Source organism: Ranitomeya variabilis, chromosome 2 (genome assembly GCF_051348905.1).
Source record: "Ranitomeya variabilis isolate aRanVar5 chromosome 2, aRanVar5.hap1, whole genome shotgun sequence".
NCBI classification, from domain to species: domain Eukaryota; kingdom Metazoa; phylum Chordata; class Amphibia; order Anura; family Dendrobatidae; genus Ranitomeya; species Ranitomeya variabilis.
Genome location: NC_135233.1, coordinates 451296798 through 451318721, shown reverse-complemented (window position 1 = coordinate 451318721; position 21924 = coordinate 451296798). Strand labels below are relative to the sequence as shown.

The following is a 21924-nucleotide window of genomic DNA, read 5'->3' as shown; positions in this document are numbered from 1 at the left end:
AAAATTTACGGGAAAAGAAGGCACAAGGCCTCATCACGGCGCAGTCAGAACTTTTCTGCGACAACACTGCCCCAGCCCCGATCTCAGAAGCGTCGACCTCAACCTGAAAAGGAAGAGTCACATCAGGCTGACGCAACACAGGGGCAGAAGAAAAACGGCGCTTAAGCTCCTGAAAGGCCTCCACAGCATCAGGGGACCAATTAGCAACATCAGCACCCTGTCTAGTCAAATCGGTCAATGGCTTAACGACATCCGAAAAACCAGAAATAAATCGACGATAAAAGTTGGCAAAGCCCAAAAATTTCTGAAGACTTTTAAGAGAAGAGGGCTGCGTCCAATCACAAATAGCTTGAACCTTGACAGGATCCATCTCAATGGAAGAGGGAGAAAAAATATATCCCAAAAAGGAAATTCTCTGAACCCCAAAAACGCACTTAGAACCCTTGACACACAGAGAATTAGACCGCAAAACCTGAAAAACCCTCTTAACTTGCCAGACATGAGAGTCCCAATCATCCGAAAAAATCAGAATATCATCCAGATACACTATCATAAATTTATCCAAAAAATCGCGGAAAATATCATGCATAAAGGACTGGAAGACTGAAGGGGCATTAGAAAGACCAAAAGGCATCACCAAATACTCAAAGTGGCCCTCGGGCGTATTAAATGCGGTTTTCCACTCATCCCCCTGCCTGATCCGCACCAAATTATACGCCCCACGGAGATCAATCTTAGAGAACCACTTGGCCCCCTTTATGCGAGCAAACAAATCAGTCAGCAACGGCAATGGGTATTGATATTTAACCGTGATTTTATTCAAAAGCCGATAATCAATACATGGTCTCAAAGAGCCGTCTTTTTTTGACACAAAGAAAAAACCGGCTCCTAAGGGAGATGACGATGGACGAATATGTCCCTTTTCCAAGGACTCCTTTATATATTCTCGCATAGCAGTATGTTCAGGCACAGACAGATTAAATAAACGACCCTTTGGGTATTTACTACCCGGAATTAAATCTATAGCACAATCGCACTCACGGTGCGGAGGTAGTGAACCCAGCTTGGGTTCTTCAAAGACGTCACGATAATCAGACAGGAACTCAGGGATTTCAGAGGGAATAGATGATGAAATGTACACCAAAGGTACGTCCCCATGAGTCCCCTTACATCCCCAGCTCAACACAGACATAGCTCTCCAGTCAAGGACTGGGTTGTGAGACTGCAGCCATGGCAATCCCAGCACCAAATCATCATGTAGATTATACAGCACCAGAAAACGAATAGTCTCCTGGTGATCCGGATTAATACACATAGTCACTTGTGTCCAGTATTGTGGTTTATTATTAGCCAATGGGGTGGAGTCAATCCCCTTCAGAGGAATAAGAGTCTCCAAAGGCTCTAAATCATACCCACAACGATTGGCAAAGGACCAATCCATAAGACTCAAAGCGGCGCCAGAGTCGATATAGGCGTCCGTAGTAATAGATGACAAAGAGCAAATCAGGGTCACAGACAAAATAAATTTAGACTGTAAAGTGCCAATGGGAACGGATTTATCAAGCTTTTTAGTACGCTTAAAGCATGCTGATATAACATGAGTAGAATCCCCACAATAGAAACACAACCCATTTTTCCGTCTAAAATTCTGCCGCTCGCTTCTGGACAGAATTCTATCACACTGCATGTTTTCTGGCGTCTTCTCAGTGGACACCGCCAGATGGTGCACTGGTTTGCGCTCCCGCAGACGCCTATCGATCTGAATGGCCATTGTCATGGACTCATTCAGACTTGCAGGCACAGGGAACCCCACCATAACATCCTTAATGGCATCAGAAAGACCCTCTCTGAAAGTAGCCGCCAAGGCACACTCATTCCACTGAGTAAGCACAGACCATTTACGGAATTTTTGGCAGTAAATTTCAGCTTCATCTTGCCCCTGCGATAGGGACATCAAAGTTTTTTCTGCCTGAAGTTCCAAATGAGGTTCCTCATACAGCAAGCCCAAGGCCAGAAAAAACGCATCCACATTGCGCAACGCAGGATCCCCTGGTGCCAATGCAAAAGCCCAATCTTGAGGGTCGCCGCGGAGCAAGGAAATCACAATCCCAACCTGCTGTGCAGGGTCTCCAGCAGAACGAGATTTCAGGGACAAAAATAACTTACAATTATTTCTAAAATTCTGAAAGCTAGATCTATTCCCTGAGAAGAATTCCGGCAAAGGAATTCTCGGCTCTGATACCGGAGCATGAACAACAAAATCCTGCAAACTTTGCACTTTCGTGGCGAGATTATTCAAACCTGCAGTTACACTCTGTAGATCCATTATAGACAGGTGAACATAGAGCCATTCAAAGATTAGAAGGAGAGAGAAAAAAAAGAAAGACTGCAGCATAGACAGACTGGCAAGTGATCCAATTAAGAGCACACTAACTACTAGAGAAAAAAAAAAAAAAAAAAAAAAAAATTTTCAGCAGACTTCTTATTTCTCTCCTTTCTCAGCCAAGGATTTTAACCCTTTAGTGGGCCGGTCAAACTATCATGATCTCCATGGCCAGAGAACTAGCATAAGCCTTAATAGGAACAAGCTCTTGGAAGATGTAACTATACTGACCATGAACTAAACCTACCGCATCATCTAGAAGTAGCCAGGTAGCATGTCCTACTTTTTATCCCTATATGCCCAGCGCCGGCCGGAGAACTAAATAATGCTAGCAGAGGGAAATATAAGACCTGACTCACCTCTAGAGAAATGCCCAAAAAGGAGACAGAGGCCCCCCACATATATTGGCGGTGATATGAGATGAAACAACAAACGCAGCAGGAAAATAGTTTTAGCAAATTTGAGGTCCGCTTTCTAGATAGCAGAAGACAGAAAGCATACTTTCATGGTCAGTAGAAAACCCTAACAAAACACATCCAGAAATTACTTTAGGACTCTGGCATTAACTCATAATACCAGAGTGGCAATTCCTGATCAACAAGAGCTTTCCAGACACAGTAACGAAACTGCAGCTGTGAACTGGAACCAAAATACAAAAACAAAACATGGACGAATGTCCAACTTATCTAGTAGATGTCTGGGAGCAGGAACAAGCACAGAGAGGCTTCTGATAACATTGTTGACCGGCAAGCATCTAACAAAGAAGCCAGGTTATATAGCGACACCCAGATCTAATCAGAACAGGTGAACAGGGAAGATGATGTCACAAGTTCAATTCCACCAGTAGCCACCGGGGGAGCCCAGAATCCAAATTCACAACAGGGAAGGCTGATGCTTTATCCCGAATCCATCCTGCGGATTCCGCACCTGGAACCCCGTCCAAGACTATTCTATCTGATGCCAATTTCATCGGAGTTATCCACGATCAGGACTTGTGGAAGGAGTTCAGGGAGGCCTATGAAGGTGATGTATTTCTGGCCAACCCACCTGTGGATATTAATCTTGTCTTTAAGGGTGGCATGTGGTTCAGAGATCGACGTATCTACGTCCCGGAGGTCGTCCGTCTGCAGATCCTCAAGTTGGTACATGACTCCAAGTTGGCTGGTCACAGGGGGGTACAGAAAGACACAAGAGTTCCTGAGCCGATTCTTCTGGTGGCCAACTTGCCTGAAGGATACCAAGGACTATGTTCTCTCTTGCGATGTATGTGCCCGTTACAAGACTCCTCTACGGGCCTTCTACAACCATTACCTGTTCCGTCCCACCCTTGGGGGTCTATATCAATGGACTTTATTGTGGAGCTGCCTACATCAGGGGGCATGAATACAATCATGGTGGTAGTTGATCGCCTGACTAAAGCTGCTCATTTTGTTCCGTGCACCGGCCTCCCCTCAGCTAAAGATACAGTGACCTTGGTTATACGGAATGTCTTTCGGTTGCACAGGGTTCCGGATGAGATCATCTCTGACCGTGGAGTACAGTTCACTTCAAGATTCTGGAAGGGGTTTTGCTCTGCACTCAATATTAATGTCTGTCTCTCTTCTGCTTACCATCCCCAGACAAATGGTCAGGCTGAGCGTACCAACCAGACGCTGGAACAATATCTAAGATGTTATGTCAGCCATCTCCAGGATGATTGGTTGGAGTTGTTGCCGTTAGCCGAATTTTCATATAATAATTCTCAGAGCGCCTCCACTAAATTTACACCTTTCTTTGCCAATCTGGGTTATCATCCGTGTATTTTACCTAGGTCTCCAATTAATTCTCCGGTTCCGGCAGTGGAGGAAAGGCTGACTGCGATGAGACAGAATCTGGAGGTTCTGAAGGAATCCCTGACCACAGCTCAAGAACGTTATAAGAGATCGGCTGATAGATTCCGTAAACCTGCACCCATGTTCAAGGTAGGAGATTCCGTGTGGTTAGCAACTAAGAATCTGAAGTTAAATGTTCCTTCACAAAAACTTGGACAGAAATTCATTGGCCCTTTCAAGATCAACGGTATTGTGAGCTCTGTGGCCTGCCAGCTGAATCTGCCTAGGACTATGAAGGTACACCCAGTTTTTCATGTATCTTTACTAAAGCCTGTATCTCCTAATACCTTCCAGGGACGTGTTGTGCCACCTCCACAGCCTGTGGTGATTGATGGGCAAGAACAATTTGTGGTGGAGGAAATTATTGATTCCAGGATTAGCAGGAATCGGCTCCAATATCTGATAAAATGGCAGGGATATCCCCCTGAGGAAGACTCTTGGGAACCTGTGGAAAACATCAATGCCCAACAGAAGATGTCTCGTTTTCATCAGAGATTCCCTGAGAAACCAGGTCCAGGATCGTCCTGAGGCCGCTTCTAAGGAGGGAGTAATGTCAGGACTCTGAACATTTTTTACCTTTTGTGCATTACTGACCTTTTCCAAGATGGCGTCTTTGGTCTCATGTGCACTGTGTCTTCCTGCTGTAAAACTCCACCCCAGCCTTCAGTCTGTGCTAGAGTATTCTGCCTTGCATCCAGCTCCTGACCTCTGATTACTCCCTGGCTATACACCTGCTCCTGTGAACCTGTGTGGTGATCCTGCTACTCAGCTCTGAGTTCCTGCTGCATACACAAGTTTCCAGTAATCCTCCTTCATCTGCTGTTCGTGTTTACTTCCATCTGCATTTGCTGGACATGTAAGCTGTTTCTGCTTTGCAAGAACCTGAGACTATTAACCAGGCCTCCCTGGTTGAGCTAAGATATTATTTGAACTGCCTTATTAGCATATCTATCTGTATCTGGATTAAGACAAGGATTTATTTGTGTTAAGTATCCTCAAGAATAACTGTGCTTCATAGACTTTCTGCTTGATTGCATTTTCCTCTGAAGTTTCCTATAGACTGCTAAGCTGCGTTTATTATTTGCACCAAGTGTTGTGGACTTGAGTTTCTCTCTGCACCTGTTTGAATCACCGTGTGATAATATAGACTTTACCACTTATAAAACTGTGTCCCGTAGTTGTCTTGTTCCACGCAAAGAGTTTCCTGAGTTATCCCCTATAATTATTACAATTGCCTTGCGCAGGCGTATACTACGGAGGACACAGCATGAACTTCACTCCAATATTGCGGCCAGCATGCAGCCAGCGGGTAAGGAAAGGGTGAATCAAACACCCGAAAACCCCGCCCATATGACCGCAAACCTGTCCCACCAAATTCAGGTGACAGGTTCCCTTTAAGGTCTAAAACCTTGGTCAAAGTTATCAAGGTCACAAAAATCTCCATGTGTGCCCAAATTTTTGCATTGGCCCATCTTCCTTTTAGTAATTTTTAAAATGTAAAAAAATAACAATTTTTATTTTTTTGCCTAAAATACAAAATAAATGTGTCATCTTTAACTTTAGGCCATTTAGAGATCATTCTATGTTCAACTTGCCTAAATGTTCACAATAACAGTAACTTTGCTCAAACTGTTACAAGCCACTGTAGGTGATAACTTGATTTCCTTGGACAACTCTTAAGGTTTAATTTTCCTAATAATCCTAAAATCTTGAATTTTTCACTCCGGCTACTAAAATTAAAATTATATTGTCACTCCCTGTTCTGCAGAGCTCAGCAGTCATTATCATCACAGGAGAATTGGGAGTTCAGCCCTGGATCGGCTGTTGCTCTGTGTTCTGTGTATATAACTGGTATAACATTGTAAAGTTCATCAGCGTCTTTGTATACAGTTGTGCTCAAAAGTTTACATACCCCGGCAGAATTTTTGCATTCTTGGCCTTTTTTCAGAGAATATGAATTATAACACCAAAACTTTTTCTCCACTCATGGTTAGTGGTTGGATGAAGCCATTTATTGTCAAACTATTGTGTTGTCTCTTTTTAAATCACAATGACAAACCAAAACATCCAAATGACCCTGATCAAAAGTTCACATACCCCATTTCTTAATACTGTGTATTGCCCCCTCTAACATCAATAACAGCTTGAAGTCTTTTGTGTTAGTTGTGGATGAGGTTCTTTATTTTCTCAGATGGTAAAGCTGCCCACTCTTCATGGCAAAAACCTCCGGTTCCTGTAAATTCATGGGCTGTCTAGCATCAACAGCGCGGTTGAGATCTCCCCAGAGTGGCTCAATGATATTGACGTCAGGAGACCGAGTTGGCCACTCCAGAATCTTCACTGTAGCCAATGACAGGTCGACTTGGCCTTGTGTTTTGGATCGTTGTCATGTTGGATCGTCCAAGTACGTCCCATGCGCAGCTTCCGGGTTTGATGAGTGCAAATTTGCCTCCAGTATTTGCTGATAACGTGCTATATTCATCTTTACTTCAACTTTGACCAAGTTTCTTGTGCCATTGTAGCTCACACATACTCAAAACATCAGCGATTCACCTCCGTGCTTTACAGTAGGAATGGTGTTCCTTTCATCATAGGTCTTGTTGACCTCTCTCCAAATGTAACGTTTATGGTTGTGGCCAAAAAGTTCAACTTTGGTCACATCACTCCAAATTACCTTGTTCCAGAAGTTTTGAGGCTTGTCTCTGTGCCGTTTTGCGTATTGTAAGTGAGATACTTTGTGGCATTTGCGCAGTAATGGCTTTCTTCAGGCGTCTCAACCATGCAACCCATTTTCCTCAAGTGCCTCCTTATTATGCATCTTGAAGCAGTCACACCACTAGTTTTCAGAGAGCTCAGTATTTCAGCTGATGTTATTTGTGGGTTCTTTTTTAAATCCCGAACAATTTTCCTGGCAGTTGTGGATGAAATTTTTGTTGGTATACCTGACCGTGGCTTTGTTATTACAGAGCCCCCGATTTTCCATTTGTTAATCACAGTGTGAATGCTGCTGACTGGCATTATCAATTCCTTGGATTATCTTTTTGTATCCCTTTCCTGTTTTATACAGTTCAACTACCTTTTCCCGAAAATCCCTTGACAAATTCTTTTGCTTTCCCCATGACTCACAATCCAGAAAAGTCAGTGGCTGGATGAAAGATGCTAGAGTCTGTCTGGATCCCAGAAACTCACTCAGCTTTTATGCACACACACTGATTACAAGAAAACAGATCACAGGTGAGGATGTTACCTTTAGTAGCCATTCAAACCCATTTGTGTCAACTTCTGTGCATGTTATCAGGCCAAAATCACCAGGGTATGTAAACTTTTGATCAGCGGTTTGACAACCACTATCCATGAGCAGAGAAAAAGTTTTGGTGTTATCATTCATATTATCTGAAAAAAGGTAAAGAAAGCAAAAATTCTGCCAGGGTATGTAAACTTTTGAAAACAACTGAATGTCGCAGTGGGACGATTGCCTCCGGTAATCTCACCGTAACAGCCGCCTTGAAGTTCTCTAATTCCTTTTCATTATTTTCCTCGGTCAGGTTTCGCTCCCTCTCTGACTGATTCAGCCGGGCTTCCAGCGTGTAGCTGTCATTCCGAAACGCCAGGGAAAGCTGGACGAAAACGTTCTGTGAAAGTGCAGACATTTACCAAATATTATATTTGGCTGGAACAAACGGAGACTGGAGATTGGAAACATCACAAACCTGAAAGCGGAGCGTTCCCCGGCCCAGAGGGCAGAAGACTGAGGTCAGAGTTAGCCGACTGTTACATAATAACCGCTAAACTATGCCTCCGGTGTTTAGATCACATTAGAAAACCGCCACAAACACTGTACTGTCATTATAAAGAAACATTAACAGCAAATCCCTCCTCACTAAATAACATTTGTCAACTATGGGGCATTTCTTGTTACTTAAACACTTGCATTTGAGGCTAAAAATCATTGTTACAATTGGTTTTAGTTACAAATTTTGCACCGTTTTGCTTTTCCAGGCTCTTTGTTTTTCTGCACATTTGACTTTGATGTGGTCTGTGGTCATAAATCAGCCAAGAGGAGCTAAAAAAAAGACATAAAAGAGCTATAAACTCCCAATCAGACTGTCGTAGTGGGCTAACTGACGGATTCTTAGTTAACTCATTATACAGCCAACAATTAACATTGCAACACAGAGGCTACAGAAAGCAAGCGGTGGAAAATACTTAATGAAATCCAATAGTAAAAATGATTTATAGCCTCAAATACATGTGTTTAGTTGGCAACATATTATTGCAGAACCATTACACCTAGTGGGATCGACCTCACAAAGAACTACTGCAGTACTGGAGGCCAAAGGAGGTCCAAGACGATACTACTATATATATATACTATATATTTTACTATATTTGGACAGAATATTATTTTCCCTAGAAAACCCTTTAATCCGGATATGTTTGTCGTATTCCAGCAACCTTCGTGACTGCGCACGGGACTCACCTCGACTTCCTTCTCTGTCAGCGGAGGGGCACTGAAAGGAGACAAGTACATATTACATATGAAGTCACAGAAATGTCCAGAAACACAAACACCAGAGACATGAACAGGAAACCAGTGATGATAGGAGGCCACGAGGCACAGCGGAGCGGATTACTGCAGGCCAAAAAGTAAGGCCCCTGGTCACGTCTCATCCATTGTACGGTATGTTTCATAGAGAGACTATATGAAGTGGTGTCTGCTCCTGTGTGACAACCTCCAGGGCTTATACTGCAAATATGTCCAAAGCTGCACCTAGGAGAAGAAGCTAGCTACCTCCTCATGTTCCTGCATTATTCTCCAAAGCTGCACCTAGGAGAAGAAGCTAGCTACCTCCTCACGTTCCTGCATTATTCTCCAAAGCTGCACTTAGGAAAAGAAGCTAGCTACCTCCTCACGTTCCTGCATTATTCTCCAAAGCTACACCTAGGAGAAGAAGCTAGCTACCTCCTCATGTTCCTGCATTATTCTCCAAAGCTGCACTCACTGTAATGCATCATACACTACAGGTACAGGATAAATAATGTATGTACACAGTGACTGCACCTTCAGAGTAGTGAGTGCAGCTCAGCTGCTACTCATTGTGGTGATTGTGGGTGCGGTCGCCACTGAACCTGCTGTGTGCTCCTGAGCTCCTGAGAACCACCACCTCTCCACCCGGGGACCTGCTCTCTCTCTTACCCAGGGAGTGAGTGGGTTTCCTGGGATGAGTGAAGGAGCCAAGTCCCAGGCTTCTGCTTCCCGGACCAGGCTGGCGGGGGGCAGAAGGAACCAGCAACCAGCCTGCACATCAGAGGATTCGGGGGTGAGACGCTCCACCAGGAGTCGCAGCAATGTGGCTCCTACTCCCCCCAGGTCTGCAGAGACCCAGAGAAGCTGCAAGGCTTCCATGGAGGAGAAGCCTGCTAGTGTGCAAGATGGCGGTCCTTCTGGAGGAAAGCTGAGTGCTCATGGAGGTGAAGCCGACCTCACTGAGGAGGGTTGAGCGCTGCAGAGCCCCCGGGAGTCTGTGTCCACCTATGCCTCCCGGGTCATGAGCCACCTCCGTGAGTATGAAGAGGCAAGCCAGACCATCAGGAGGCTCCGAGAGGAGCTGCGCTGCACAAGCAACAAAGCTGCAGGTTCCTCCAAACCGAGGAAGAATCAGCTCCAGGCGGAGGTAAGGAGACTGAAAGTTGACATCAATGAGCTTGAAGTCAGAAAAGCTTTCATCAGAGAAAGTCAGGAAAAGCTTATTAATGAAGATCGATTCAGAGAAATGGCTGATAACAGAGAGCAAAGGCAGATGGGGCTGCAGCCTGAGAACCAGGTGGATGATGATGATGACGAGGAGGATGATGACCAGCAGAAAGCCCCACCTGGCAGCCTGCTTAGTCACTCACAGGCCACATGCAGCGAGGTCCCTGCAGGACAGGCGACAATGACATCTCGTCGCAGTACTGCTGGCTCTGGGGAGGACAGTGACATCGGCCAGGGAGGGGCGCTAATGGCAGAGATCAAGCTCCTGGAGTCCCCAGTGTGCCTTCAGAACTTCCATCTTGGTGATGATTTACCAGAAGAGGCACCTGGGGGCCAGAAGAAAAAGGCAAAGAAAACCACCAAGCCAAAGCTGCAGGAAGCGGTAAGCTACAGTATGTATATGCCCCCCTCCCTGTACCCCCTGAGTCGGCTGCAGAGTCAGCTCGCTGTATAAGCCCCGTTGCCCAGCCCAGCCCGGGTTCTGCTGTGGATCCGCTGCAAAGGCGCGGGGAGATTACAAAGCACGGTAGTGAGGCGCAGAGCTCCGTCTCTGCTTGTAGTAGCGGGGACGTAGCAGCAGGTGCATCAGCCGAGAGGCTGGACAGTGAGGGCGGCCCGGCGGCGGGCGAAAAGTCAGGCCACGATACTGTGGTGCGCTCCCCAGTGGGAGGGGGGAGCAGCCCGGTGTCAGGGGCAGCTCCGGTAGCCTCGGTGCCCCTGAATGCTGTTGCTGCTGATCACTTAGTTGAGAAGCGGCGGCAGTGTGAGGGGGTTACCGGGGCTGGGCATTCCGGTCCTCCCACGAAAGTCCTGTTCTGTGTTGGCGCCGCTGGTCAACAAGATGCTGATATAAAGGATCAGCGGCGCCCCACAGTGGCGAAAGATCAGCGGCGCCTGGTATCAGCAGTAAAGCAGCGGAAAATATCATCTGATGATGCGGAGGGCACACGTAAGACCAGGGGTGAGGTCGCCTCCAGTTCTGTGGAGGAGACTCAGCCCCTTGTGCCTGATGATGCGGAGGTCAAAATGTCACCCCCTGTTGTCACTGGTCCAGCAGGAGTGAATGTGGTGGTGGGTATGGTTGAGGAAAAGTCTTTGTCTAGTGGTGTGGTTGCTGGTTTGGTAGAGGGTGAGGGGGTTATGGAGGTGGGTAATGGTGATGCTGTTGGTGTGGATGTGGTCACTGGTCCGGTTGCCCCCCCGGTGGTGGCAGCACCTGTCAGGAGTTTTGCCGCTGTCACCTCCGGGGGAAATAGGGCATCCTCCTTGTCTCCGGGCTCTGGGGACGGCATGTTGCAATGGCGTCTCCTGGAGGCTCTAAAGAAGGGAGAGAGATCACTAATGGTAGAGGGTTGAGAGGTTGATCTATCCTTCTGGATAGAGAGGCATGGCCTCAGGGCCTTCCGAGAGCAAAGAGGGGGGGATACAGTGTGGTCCCTCCCAACAGCTGGGCCAGGTAGTGTGCGTAGGAATGTGGTCCGTCTTCGGTGGAGGGGCATTGATGCGTGTCCTCCAAGGTCTAAAGTTGTAGAGCTCCTGCTGAGGATGGGCTTCAAGGTGATTGACATCTATGCCTTGATACATCCCTATTCCACACCTGAGTTTGATGTCAGCTTTGTTCGGCCGGAGGGGCTTGAGCTCTTCTGGTCGAACTATGAGTTGGCAAAAAATGAGCCTGGCTGGCGAGACTTTACCGTTCAGGTGGTGTCTCGCCAAAACCAAGTCAAGAAAGTGACCGTGATGACTTGTAACGAGTCGCTTTCTTGTTATGACATCATGACGTGGCTTGGCCGGTATGGAGAGGTGGTAGAAATGCCAAAGAAAAACCTTGACGAGTTTGGTATCTGGTCAGGGGCCTGGACGTTTATGGTAAAACTTAAGCGTTCAGGTGGTACGGTTGCCCACATACCATCATCTGCCTTTCTGGGTAGGGATCGTATCCTGGTCTTCTACCATGGGCAACCGAAGCTCTGTCACAGGTGCGGCGACCCCACACAATTCAGCGCAAACTGCACTGTGCAGAAGTGTGCATTGTGTGAGGATATTGGCCATCTTGCTGCATCTTGTGTGGAGATTAGGTGCCACCTGTGTGGTGAGTTAGGTCACCCATTCAGCCGTTGTCCTTGCTCCTTCGCTAACGCAGTCGTGATCCCGGTGGGAGAAAGCCGTGAGGCTGATTCTGCTAGGGAAGGGACTAGCAGGGGTGAGGGAGCTGAGGGGCCAAGGAAGAAAAGCAATAAAAAGACGCCTGCCCAGCTAAGGCGTCTAGACAAGCGCAGACAGGATAGGGAGCTGGGCGAGCCTCGGGCTACTGGGGCAGCTCCTGTCCTGGATGCCAGTTTTGCTGCTGAGGCCCCGAGGGATGATGAGTTGGATGAGGAGGTCAGGAGGATCCACAGGGAGGAAAGTGCCACTGCCTCAGAGTCCTCCCATTATGAAAGTATGGATGAGGATAATAGGCAGTGGCTAGAGGACAAGCGTAAGCTCGGCACCAAAAAGAAGAGAAAGAAGGGAGATAAAAAATCTCCCACTCTGACCAAGGTACCTAAGGAAGGAAAGACCGACTCCCCTCTGGTTGGTCTTTCTAACCGGTTCCAAGCCCTTGAAAACATCTCTTCCTCTGAGGAGGAAGCTGAGGGTGAGGTTCTGGCTTCGGCGGGGCTCACAGGGGACGCCGAGTCTCCTTCTTCTGGGAATGTAAGATTCTTGGAGGGAGGGACTGGCCCAGAGTCCGGAGACGAGGACGATAAAAATAAAAAACACGTGGGAATGGATACCTCATTGTCATTAAAGAGGGGGAAGGATTCCTCCTCTGAGGCAGAGGATAAGGGGAGTGGGAAAAAGAAAGCCATCTAACTCAATCACCAATGATGGCGGAACCCACTCCGTTGATGCTGGCGTCCATTAATGTCGCCAGCATAAAGTCAAATACAGCTAGATTTGCGGCCTTTGATTTTCTCAGCCGGGTTGAAGCTGACATTTTCTTTTTGCAAGAGACCAGGCTGCCAAACATGGCAGATGTGTTTAAAGCTAAGAGGGAGTGGAGACTCGGGCCCTCCTATTGGTCTCTTGCGGCCGAGCCGTATAGCGGAGTGGCGGTCCTTTTTACCGCACCGGTGGAATGCCGACGGGTTATTGAGTTAGAAATGGGGAGGTGCCTGATCTTAGATGTTCTCATGAAGGGACAAGCGCTCCGGCTCATCAACATCTATGGTCCCCAATCTAAGTGGGACCGGAAGTGACTCTTTATGAGGATCAAGCCCTACCTTTTTACAAGTCGGCACGTTGTCTTTGGAGGGGACTTCAATGCTGTCACGAGGCCCCGAGATAGAGGAGGTTCCAGAGACAAGCTGACTTATGATAGCGTCACCCTTAATAGTATAGCTAGTGAGGCTCGCCTGGTGGATGTCCACTTTCAGCACACCCCAGGCCACGAGGGGTTCACCTATCATAGAGGTAAATGTAGGTCCAGAATAGATAGGTTTTATTTAAAGGAGGAAGCTGTCTCTTCAGCAGTGTCTGTTGTTGAGGTGGAGTTCTCCGACCACTGTTTAATTTTGTTTTCTCTGAATGTTACAGAGACCCTCCGGATGGGAAGAGGCTTTTGGAGGCTCAATTCGTCTCTCTTGGAAGAAGAGGAGATAAGACAGTCCTTTGAGGATTTTCTTCAGAGCCAGGTACCCTTACTGGATCTTTGTAGTAGTAAGTCAGAGTGGTGGGAGATGTTCAAGGAAAGGGTGGCGAGATTCTTCCACCAGCTCTCGAGCCTCAGGAGTCTGAGCAGGTACCGCCTGTATCAGGGTCTGAGGAGGAAACTCGAACATCTTGTCTCAACTGGAGGTATGTCATGGTTCCCAATGGCAGGGACATAGGCAAAACAGGACTAGCTCTAGGAAGATGGAATCTAAGCTGACCGCGATGCTGAACCTCACGCACAACTACCAGTAGCCGGGGAACGTGCCTGCGTTTTATCCCTAGATGTCTCGCACCAGCCGGAGATCTAGCTACCCCTAGTAGAGGAAACACAGACCTGGCTTGCCTCCAGAGAAAACCCCAAAGTGATAGTAGCCCCCAACATATAATGACGGTTAGTTAAGAAGAAAACACATACGTAGTGTGAATACAGGTTCAGCAAAGAGAGGCCCACTGACTAGATAGCAGAAAATACCAAAGTGGACTTCGCGGTCAACTCAAAACCCTACAAAATACCATCCTGAAATAACTTTAAACTCCGGTGCCAACTCATGACACCGGAGTGGTCATTTCAGTTCACTAGAGCTTCCAGCAGCAAGATTCAAACAAAAGCACGCTGGACAAAAATACAAATGATCCAAATGAACGCTGGACAGAAATTCAAGAAAGGTACAAATGATCCAACTTATCTGAAACAGCAGACTTTGGAGCAGGTAGCAAGTATCAGAGGAGCTCTGGTAACATTGATAGCCGGCAAGTAAATGACTGAGAAGCCAGACTATATAGGAGACTCCCATTTCCTGATGGGAACAGGTGCACTGGAGATAAAAGACAGAAGTCAACCAGTACCACCAGTAGCCACCAGAGGGAGCCCACAAACAGAATTCACAACAGTACCCCCCCCTTGAGGAGGGGGTACCGAACCCTCATGAGAACCACCAGGGCGATCTGGATGAGCCCGATGAAAGGCGCGAACCAAATCAGAGGCATGAACATCAGAGGCAGTCACCCAAGAATTATCCTCCTGACCGTATCCCTTCCACTTAACCAAATATTGAAGTCTCCGTCTGGAAATGTGAGAGTCCAAAATCTTCTCCACAACATACTCCAATTCACCCTGCACCAGCACAGGAGCAGGAGGCTCAACAGAAGGAACAACCGGTACCTCGTACCTCCGCAACAAAGACCGATGGAAGACATTATGAATAGTGAAAGATGCTGGTAGGTCCAAACGAAACGATACAGGATTAAGAATCTCCAAAATCTTATAAGGACCTATGAACCGAGGTTTAAACTTAGGAGAAGAGACCTTCATAGGGACAAAACGAGAAGATAACCACACCAAGTCCCCAACACGAAGACGATTACCAGCACGACGACGACGATTAGCAAACCGCTGAGTCTTCTCCTGGGACAACTTCAAGTTGTCCACCACATGACTCCAAATCCGGTGCAGTCTATCCACCATCGTGTCCACTCCAGGGCAATCTGAAGATTCCACCTGGCCAGATGAAAAACGAGGGTGAAACCCCGAATTGCAAAAGAAAGGAGAAACCAGAGTGGCAGAACTAGCCCGATTATTAAGGGCAAATTCTGCCAACGGCAAAAAGGCGACCCAATCATCCTGATCAGCAGACACAAAACACCTCAAATAAGTCTCCAAGGTCTGATTAGTTCGCTCTCTCTGGCCATTCGTCTGAGGGTGGAATGCAGACGAAAAAGACAAATCAATGCCCATCCTGGCACAGAACGCCCGCCAAAATCTAGACACAAATTGGGATCCCCTGTCAGAAACGATGTTTTCCGGGATACCATGTAAACGAACCACATTCTGAAAAAATAGAGGAACCAACTCAGATGAAGAAGGCAACTTGGGCAAGGGTACCAAATGAACCATTTTAGAAAAACGGTCACACACCACCCAGATGACGGTCATTTTCTGAGAAACCGGAAGATCCGAAATAAAGTCCATAGAGATGTGCGTCCAAGGCCTCTTCGGAATAGGCAAGGGCAACAACAATCCACTAGCCCGAGAACAACAAGGCTTGGCCCGAGCACAAACATCACAAGACTGCACAAAAGTACGCACATCCCGAGACAGGGAAGGCCACCAGAAGGACCTGGCCACCAAATCTCTGGTACCAAAGATTCCAGGGTGACCTGCCAACACAGAAGAATGAACTTCCAAGATGACTCTAGTGGTCCACTCATCTGGAACAAACAGTCTCCCAGGCGGACAACGATCAGGCCTATCCACTTGAAACTCCTGCAAAGCACGTCGCAAGTCTGGAGAGACAGCAGACAATATCACCCCATCCTTAAGGATACCCGTAGGCTCAGAATCACAGGGGAGTCAGGCTCAAAACTCCTAGAAAGGGCATCCGCCTTCACATTTTTTGAACCTGGTAGATATGAGACCACGAAATTAAACCGGGAGAAAAACAACGACCAGCGCGCCTGTCTAGGATTCAGACGCCTGGCAGACTCAAGGTAAATCAGATTCTTGTGATCTGTCAAGACCACCACCTGATGCCTAGCACCCTCAAGCCAATGAAGCCACTCCTCAAAGGCCCACTTCATAGCCAAGAGCTCCCGATTACCAACATCATAATTTCGCTCGGCGGGCGAAAATTTTCGAGAAAAGAACGCACATGGTCTCATCACCGAGCAATCGGAACTTCTCTGCGACAAAACCGCCCCCGCTCCGATCTCGGAAGCATCAACCTCGACCTGAAAAGGAAGTGAAACATCAGGCTGGCGCAACACAGGGGCAGAAGAAAAGCGGCGCTTAAGCTCCCGAAAGGCCTCCACAGCCGCCGAGGACCAATTGGCAACATCAGCACCCTTCTTAGTCAAATCCGTCAGAGGCTTAACAACACTTGAAAAACCAGTTATAAATCGACGATAGAAATTAGCAAAACCCAAGAATTTCTGAAGACTCTTAAGGGAAGTAGGTTGCGTCCAATCACAAATAGCCCGAACCTTGACAGGATCCATCTCAATAGAAGAAGGGGAAAAAATGTACCCCAAAAAAGAGATCTTCTGAACCCCAAAAATACACTTTGAGCCCTTTACAAACAAAGAATTGGCCCGCAAAACCTGAAAAACCTTCCTGACCTGTTGAACATGCGACTCCCAGTCATCAGAAAAAATCAAAATATCATCCAAATACACAATCATAAATTTATCCAGATATTCACGGAAAATATTGTGCATAAAGGACTGAAAAACTGAAGGGGCATTAGAAAGACCAAAAGGCATTACCAGATACTCAAAATGGCCCTCGGGCGTATTAAATGCAGTTTTCCACTCATCTCCCTGCTTAATCCGCACCAAATTATACGCACCCCGAAGGTCAATCTTAGAAAACCATCTTGCCCCCTTAATACGAGCAAACAAATCAGTCAACAGTGGCAAAGGATACTGATATTTGACTGTAATCTTATTCAACAGCCGATAATCAATACAAGGCCTCAGGGAACCATCTTTTTTACCCACGAAAAAAAAACCTGCTCCTAAAGGGGATGAGGATGGACGGATATGTCCCTTTTCCAAGGACTCCTTAATATACTCTCGCATAGCAGCATGCTCTGGCACAGACAGATTGAACAGATGACCTTTAGGAAATTTGCTGCCAGGAATCAAATCTATAGCACAATCGCAATCCCTGTGAGAAGGGAGCGAACTAAGTTTAGGCTCAGCAAAAACATCACCGTAGTCAGACAAAAATGCCGGAACCTCAGAGGGAGTAGATGAAGCAATGGAAACCAAAGGTACTTCCCCATGAGCCCCCAGACATCCCCAGCTTAATACGGACATTGTCTTCCAGTCAAGAACTGGATTATGAGTTTGTAGCCATGGCAATCCAAGCACTAAGACATCATGCAAATTATGCAACACAAGGAATCGAATCACCTCCTGATGGTCTGGAGTCATACACATAGTCACTTGTGTCCAGTATTGAGGTTTATTCCTAGCCAATGGTGTGGAATCAATACCCTTCAAAGGGATAGGGACTTCCAGAGACTCTAGACTAAACCCACATCGCCTGGCAAAGGACCAATCCATAAGACTCAGGGCGGCGCCAGAGTCCACATAGGCATTCACGGTAATAGATGATAATGAAGAAATCAAAGTCACAGATAAAATAAACTTAGACTGCAAAGTGCTAACTGCAAGAGACTTATCAACCCTTCTTGTGCGTTTAGAGCATGCTGATATAACATGAGCAGAATCGCCACAATAGAAGCACAACCCATTTTTACGCCTATAATTCTGCCGTTCACTTCTGGACAGAATTCGATCACATTGCATATTCTCCGGTGCATGCTCAGAAGACACCGCCAAATGGTGCACAGATTTGCGCTCCCGTAAACGCCGGTCAATCTGAATAGCCATTGTCATGGACTCATTCAGACCTGTGGGCGTAGGAAACCCCACCATGACATCTTTAACGGCGTCAGAGAGACCCTCTCTGAAATTCGCCGCCAGGGCGCACTCATTCCACTGAGTAAGCACAGACCATTTTCGAAATTTTTGACAATATATCTCAGCTTCATCATGCCCTTGAGAGAGGGCTATCAAGGCTTTTTCAGCCTGAATCTCCAAATTAGGTTCCTCATAGAGCAACCCCAGCGCCAGAAAAAACGCATCCACATTAAGCAGCGCAGGGTCCCCTGGCGCCAAAGCAAATTCCCAATTCTGGGGGTCACCCAGCAGCAAGGAAATAACAATCTTAACCTGCTGAGCGGGGTCTCCAGCGGAGAAAGATCTCAGAGAAAGATACAATTTACAATTGTGCTTAAAATTCAAAAAACGAGATCCATCTCCAGAAAAAAACTCTGGTATAGGAATTTTAGGTTCAGACATAGGAGCATGTATGACAAAGTCTTGTATATTTTGAACCTTAGAAGCGAGATTATTCAGATTTGAAGCTAAACTCTGGATATCCATTTCTCAGCAGCTGAGATCTGAGCCATTCAGGGATTAAGAGGAGGGAAAAGCAGCAGACAGCAATTATGGCTAGACAGACTTCAGAGTAAAAAAAAAAAAAAAAGGTGTCAGAAACTTCTTTTCTCTCCTTCTTCAGCCAATACTTTTAACACAGTGTGGCCGGCTATACTGTCATGGTTCCCAATGGCAGGGACATAGGCAAAACAGGACTAGCTCTAGGAAGATGGAATCTAAGCTGACCGCGATGCTGAACCTCACGCACAACTACCAGTAGCCGGGGAACGTGCCTGCGTTTTATCCCTAGACGTCTCGCACCAGCCGGAGATCTAGCTACCCCTAGTAGAGGAAACACAGACCTGGCTTGCCTCCAGAGAAAACCCCAAAGTGATAGTAGCCCCCAACATATAATGACGGTTAGTTAAGAAGAAAACACATACGTAGTGTGAATACAGGTTCAGCAAAGAGAGGCCCACTGACTAGATAGCAGAAAATACCAAAGTGGACTTCGCGGTCAACTCAAAACCCTACAAAATACCATCCTGAAATAACTTTAAACTCCGGTGCCAACTCATGACACCGGAGTGGTCATTTCAGTTCACTAGAGCTTCCAGCAGCAAGATTCAAACAAAAGCACGCTGGACAAAAATACAAATGATCCAAATGAACGCTGGACAGAAATTCAAGAAAGGTACAAATGATCCAACTTATCTGAAACAGCAGACTTTGGAGCAGGTAGCAAGTATCAGAGGAGCTCTGGTAACATTGATAGCCGGCAAGTAAATGACTGAGAAGCCAGACTATATAGGAGACTCCCATTTCCTGATGGGAACAGGTGCACTGGAGATAAAAGACAGAAGTCAACCAGTACCACCAGTAGCCACCAGAGGGAGCCCACAAACAGAATTCACAACAGAGGTAGCCGCGAGGAGATCTCCAGAGTGAAATCTTTGCTTATGAGGTGTCAGTACGATAGACACGCATCTTTGGTTTTTGAGAGGGATTACGGGAAGTACCGCTTGCCCGACCCTTACAGAAACTGCAAGATGTCAGTGAATAGTAAAGTAGTTACAGGACTGGTCGACACTACGGGGTCCCTGAGGCGATCCAGATCAGGGATCCTGGAGGTTGTCAGATCCGTCTACTCGCACCTCTTGGGGAAGAGGGATCTTGATTGGGATGAGATGTCTGCATTCCTGGCTGAAGCCGTCCCCGAACCAGGGGTAGACCCCTCTCTTGACGTTTTGACAGAAATGATCAGGGAAGAGGAAGTTCAGTTGGCGATTGAAGGGCTTGCCACAAAAAAATCGCCTGGTCCAGATGGCTTAACATCTGAATTCTATAAGACCTTTAAGGACGTTTTGGTTCCCCTCTTGACTGAGATATTCAATGAGTGTCTTTCCTCGGGCACTCTGCCGAAGTCAATGAGGAGGTCTGCTCTGATCATCCTGTCAAAGGGTAAGGACCCATCTTGCGTTGAGAATTGGCGTCCCATAGCGCTTCTCAATGCAGACAGGAAGGTTCTGGCAAAAGTGCTGTTTAATCGGCTGGTGAAATTTGCACCCCGACTCCTTTCGGAGGCCCAGCATTGCTCTGTTCCAGGCCACAGCGCATTTAGTGCTGTGCTCAGTGTCCGAAAGGCAGTGGAGCAGGGTAGGGCTGGTCACTGGAAGGGGTACATGCTGTCACTGGACCAGGCAAAAGCGTTTGATCGGGTTAATCACGAGTACCTCTGGTCCGTCCTTCTGAGATATGGCCTGCCGGGGGGGGTTTGTTGATTGGCTTAAGACCTTGTACAGTGGGGCAGAGAGTTTCCCGCTTGTGAATGGTTGGATTGGCAGCTCTTTTGAGGTTGGGTCCAGTGTTCGCCAGGGTTGTCCCTTGAGCCTGGTCCTGTACGTGTTTGCGATTGACCCTCTTGTTAGGAGGGTGGAGCGTGGACCGTTGGCCGGGATCGGGAAGGACCAGGCAGCACCGGAAGCCACTCTGAGGGTGGTGGCGTATGCCGATGATGTCACTGTGTTTGTTTCCTCTCACGAGGAGGCAGGGTGGCTGATGTCAGAGGTAGATCGCAACTCGGAGGCATCCGGGTCCAAGATCAACCGGGATAAGTGTGAGAGTCTCTGGCTGGGAGGAGGAGATTCTGGTTTTGATCTCCCGGACACCCTTCCAGGACCCAAAGTCTCTGCAAAAGTCCTTGGCATCGAATTTGGCCAGGGGGATTACCCCAAACAAAATTGGGACAGCAGGCTAGAGATCGCCACTCAGAAGGTGAACCAATGGAAGGGTTGGTCTTTGACCCTAAGGGAAAGGGTAAACCTGATCAAAACTTACCTGCTCCCTTTACTGATTTATCTGGGCAGTGTGTGCATCTTGCCGGAATCTCTCTGGACTCGGGTCTACAGTTTGTTCTTCCAACTGTTATGGGGGAATAGACTGAACCTAGTCAAGAGGGAGGTTACTTACCGTACGAGGAGACTAGGAGGGTTGGGTATGGTCAACCCTGTGGTATTCCTTGTGGATACCTTCATTAAGATCAATATTGCAAACCTCTGGAAAGAGAGGGCTCCTCCGTGGGTATTCTCCTGTAGGGCATGGTTTCAGCCTTTCTTCCAGGAATGGGAGACAAGAGGGCAAGTGAAGGATCTTCGCACACCGCATGGACATCTTCCGGCATACGCTACCTTGGTTCTGAAGGTAATTCGTCGGTGGAGTCTGGGAATGTGGGAGATCAGGACTCTGCCGAGGAAACTCCTTGACAATAGGGTTCTGTTGACACATTTCCAGAGGCCTCTGGCACTCAGGGACTGCCCAAGTCGGGATCTTGGGGTGGGTTTGCATCTTTTGAATTCTATCAGGATCCCCTCGAAGTTTTGGGACTTGGCTTGGCGCTGCTTCCATGGGAAACTGTGTGTGAGGGACAATCTGAAGTGTAGGAGCTCTGAGGACAGGAATTGTCCTCGGGAGCATTGTGGTACCTTGCTGGAAAGCATGGACCACTTCCTGCTTCATTGTCCCTTCAACACAGAGGTGTACAACAGGGTGGGCGCCTTCATTGGCTGGTCTCAGCTGGCCGGTCTCTCCTATGCGGAATGGGCCTATGGAGCATTCGGAGACCTTGGTGGTCAGGACCGCTGCACCTTATTTCTAGTTAGCACAGTGGTTAGGTATCACACGTGGAACGCACGGTGCTTAGTATCGACGCAACGAAAAATCCTCCCAGTGGAAGATGTGTTTAGGACCATACTCGGTGACCTGGTGAAGGTGCGCTC

The 21924-nt window shown here is 47.4% G+C and overlaps 1 protein-coding gene across 1 annotated transcript in view; it reads right to left on the bottom strand.

Annotated features, from left to right (window-relative positions):
• IRAG1 (inositol 1,4,5-triphosphate receptor associated 1) overlaps nucleotides 1-21924 on the bottom strand; it is a 248099-nt gene that overhangs the window by 27604 nt on the left and 198571 nt on the right. Inside the window, exons 11-12 of the mRNA XM_077287276.1 lie at nucleotides 8735-8765; nucleotides 7746-7886 (exon numbers count right to left, since the gene is read on the bottom strand). Coding sequence (XP_077143391.1) covers nucleotides 7746-7886; nucleotides 8735-8765 — 172 coding nt within the window. The remainder of the gene's footprint in view (nucleotides 1-7745; nucleotides 7887-8734; nucleotides 8766-21924) is intronic.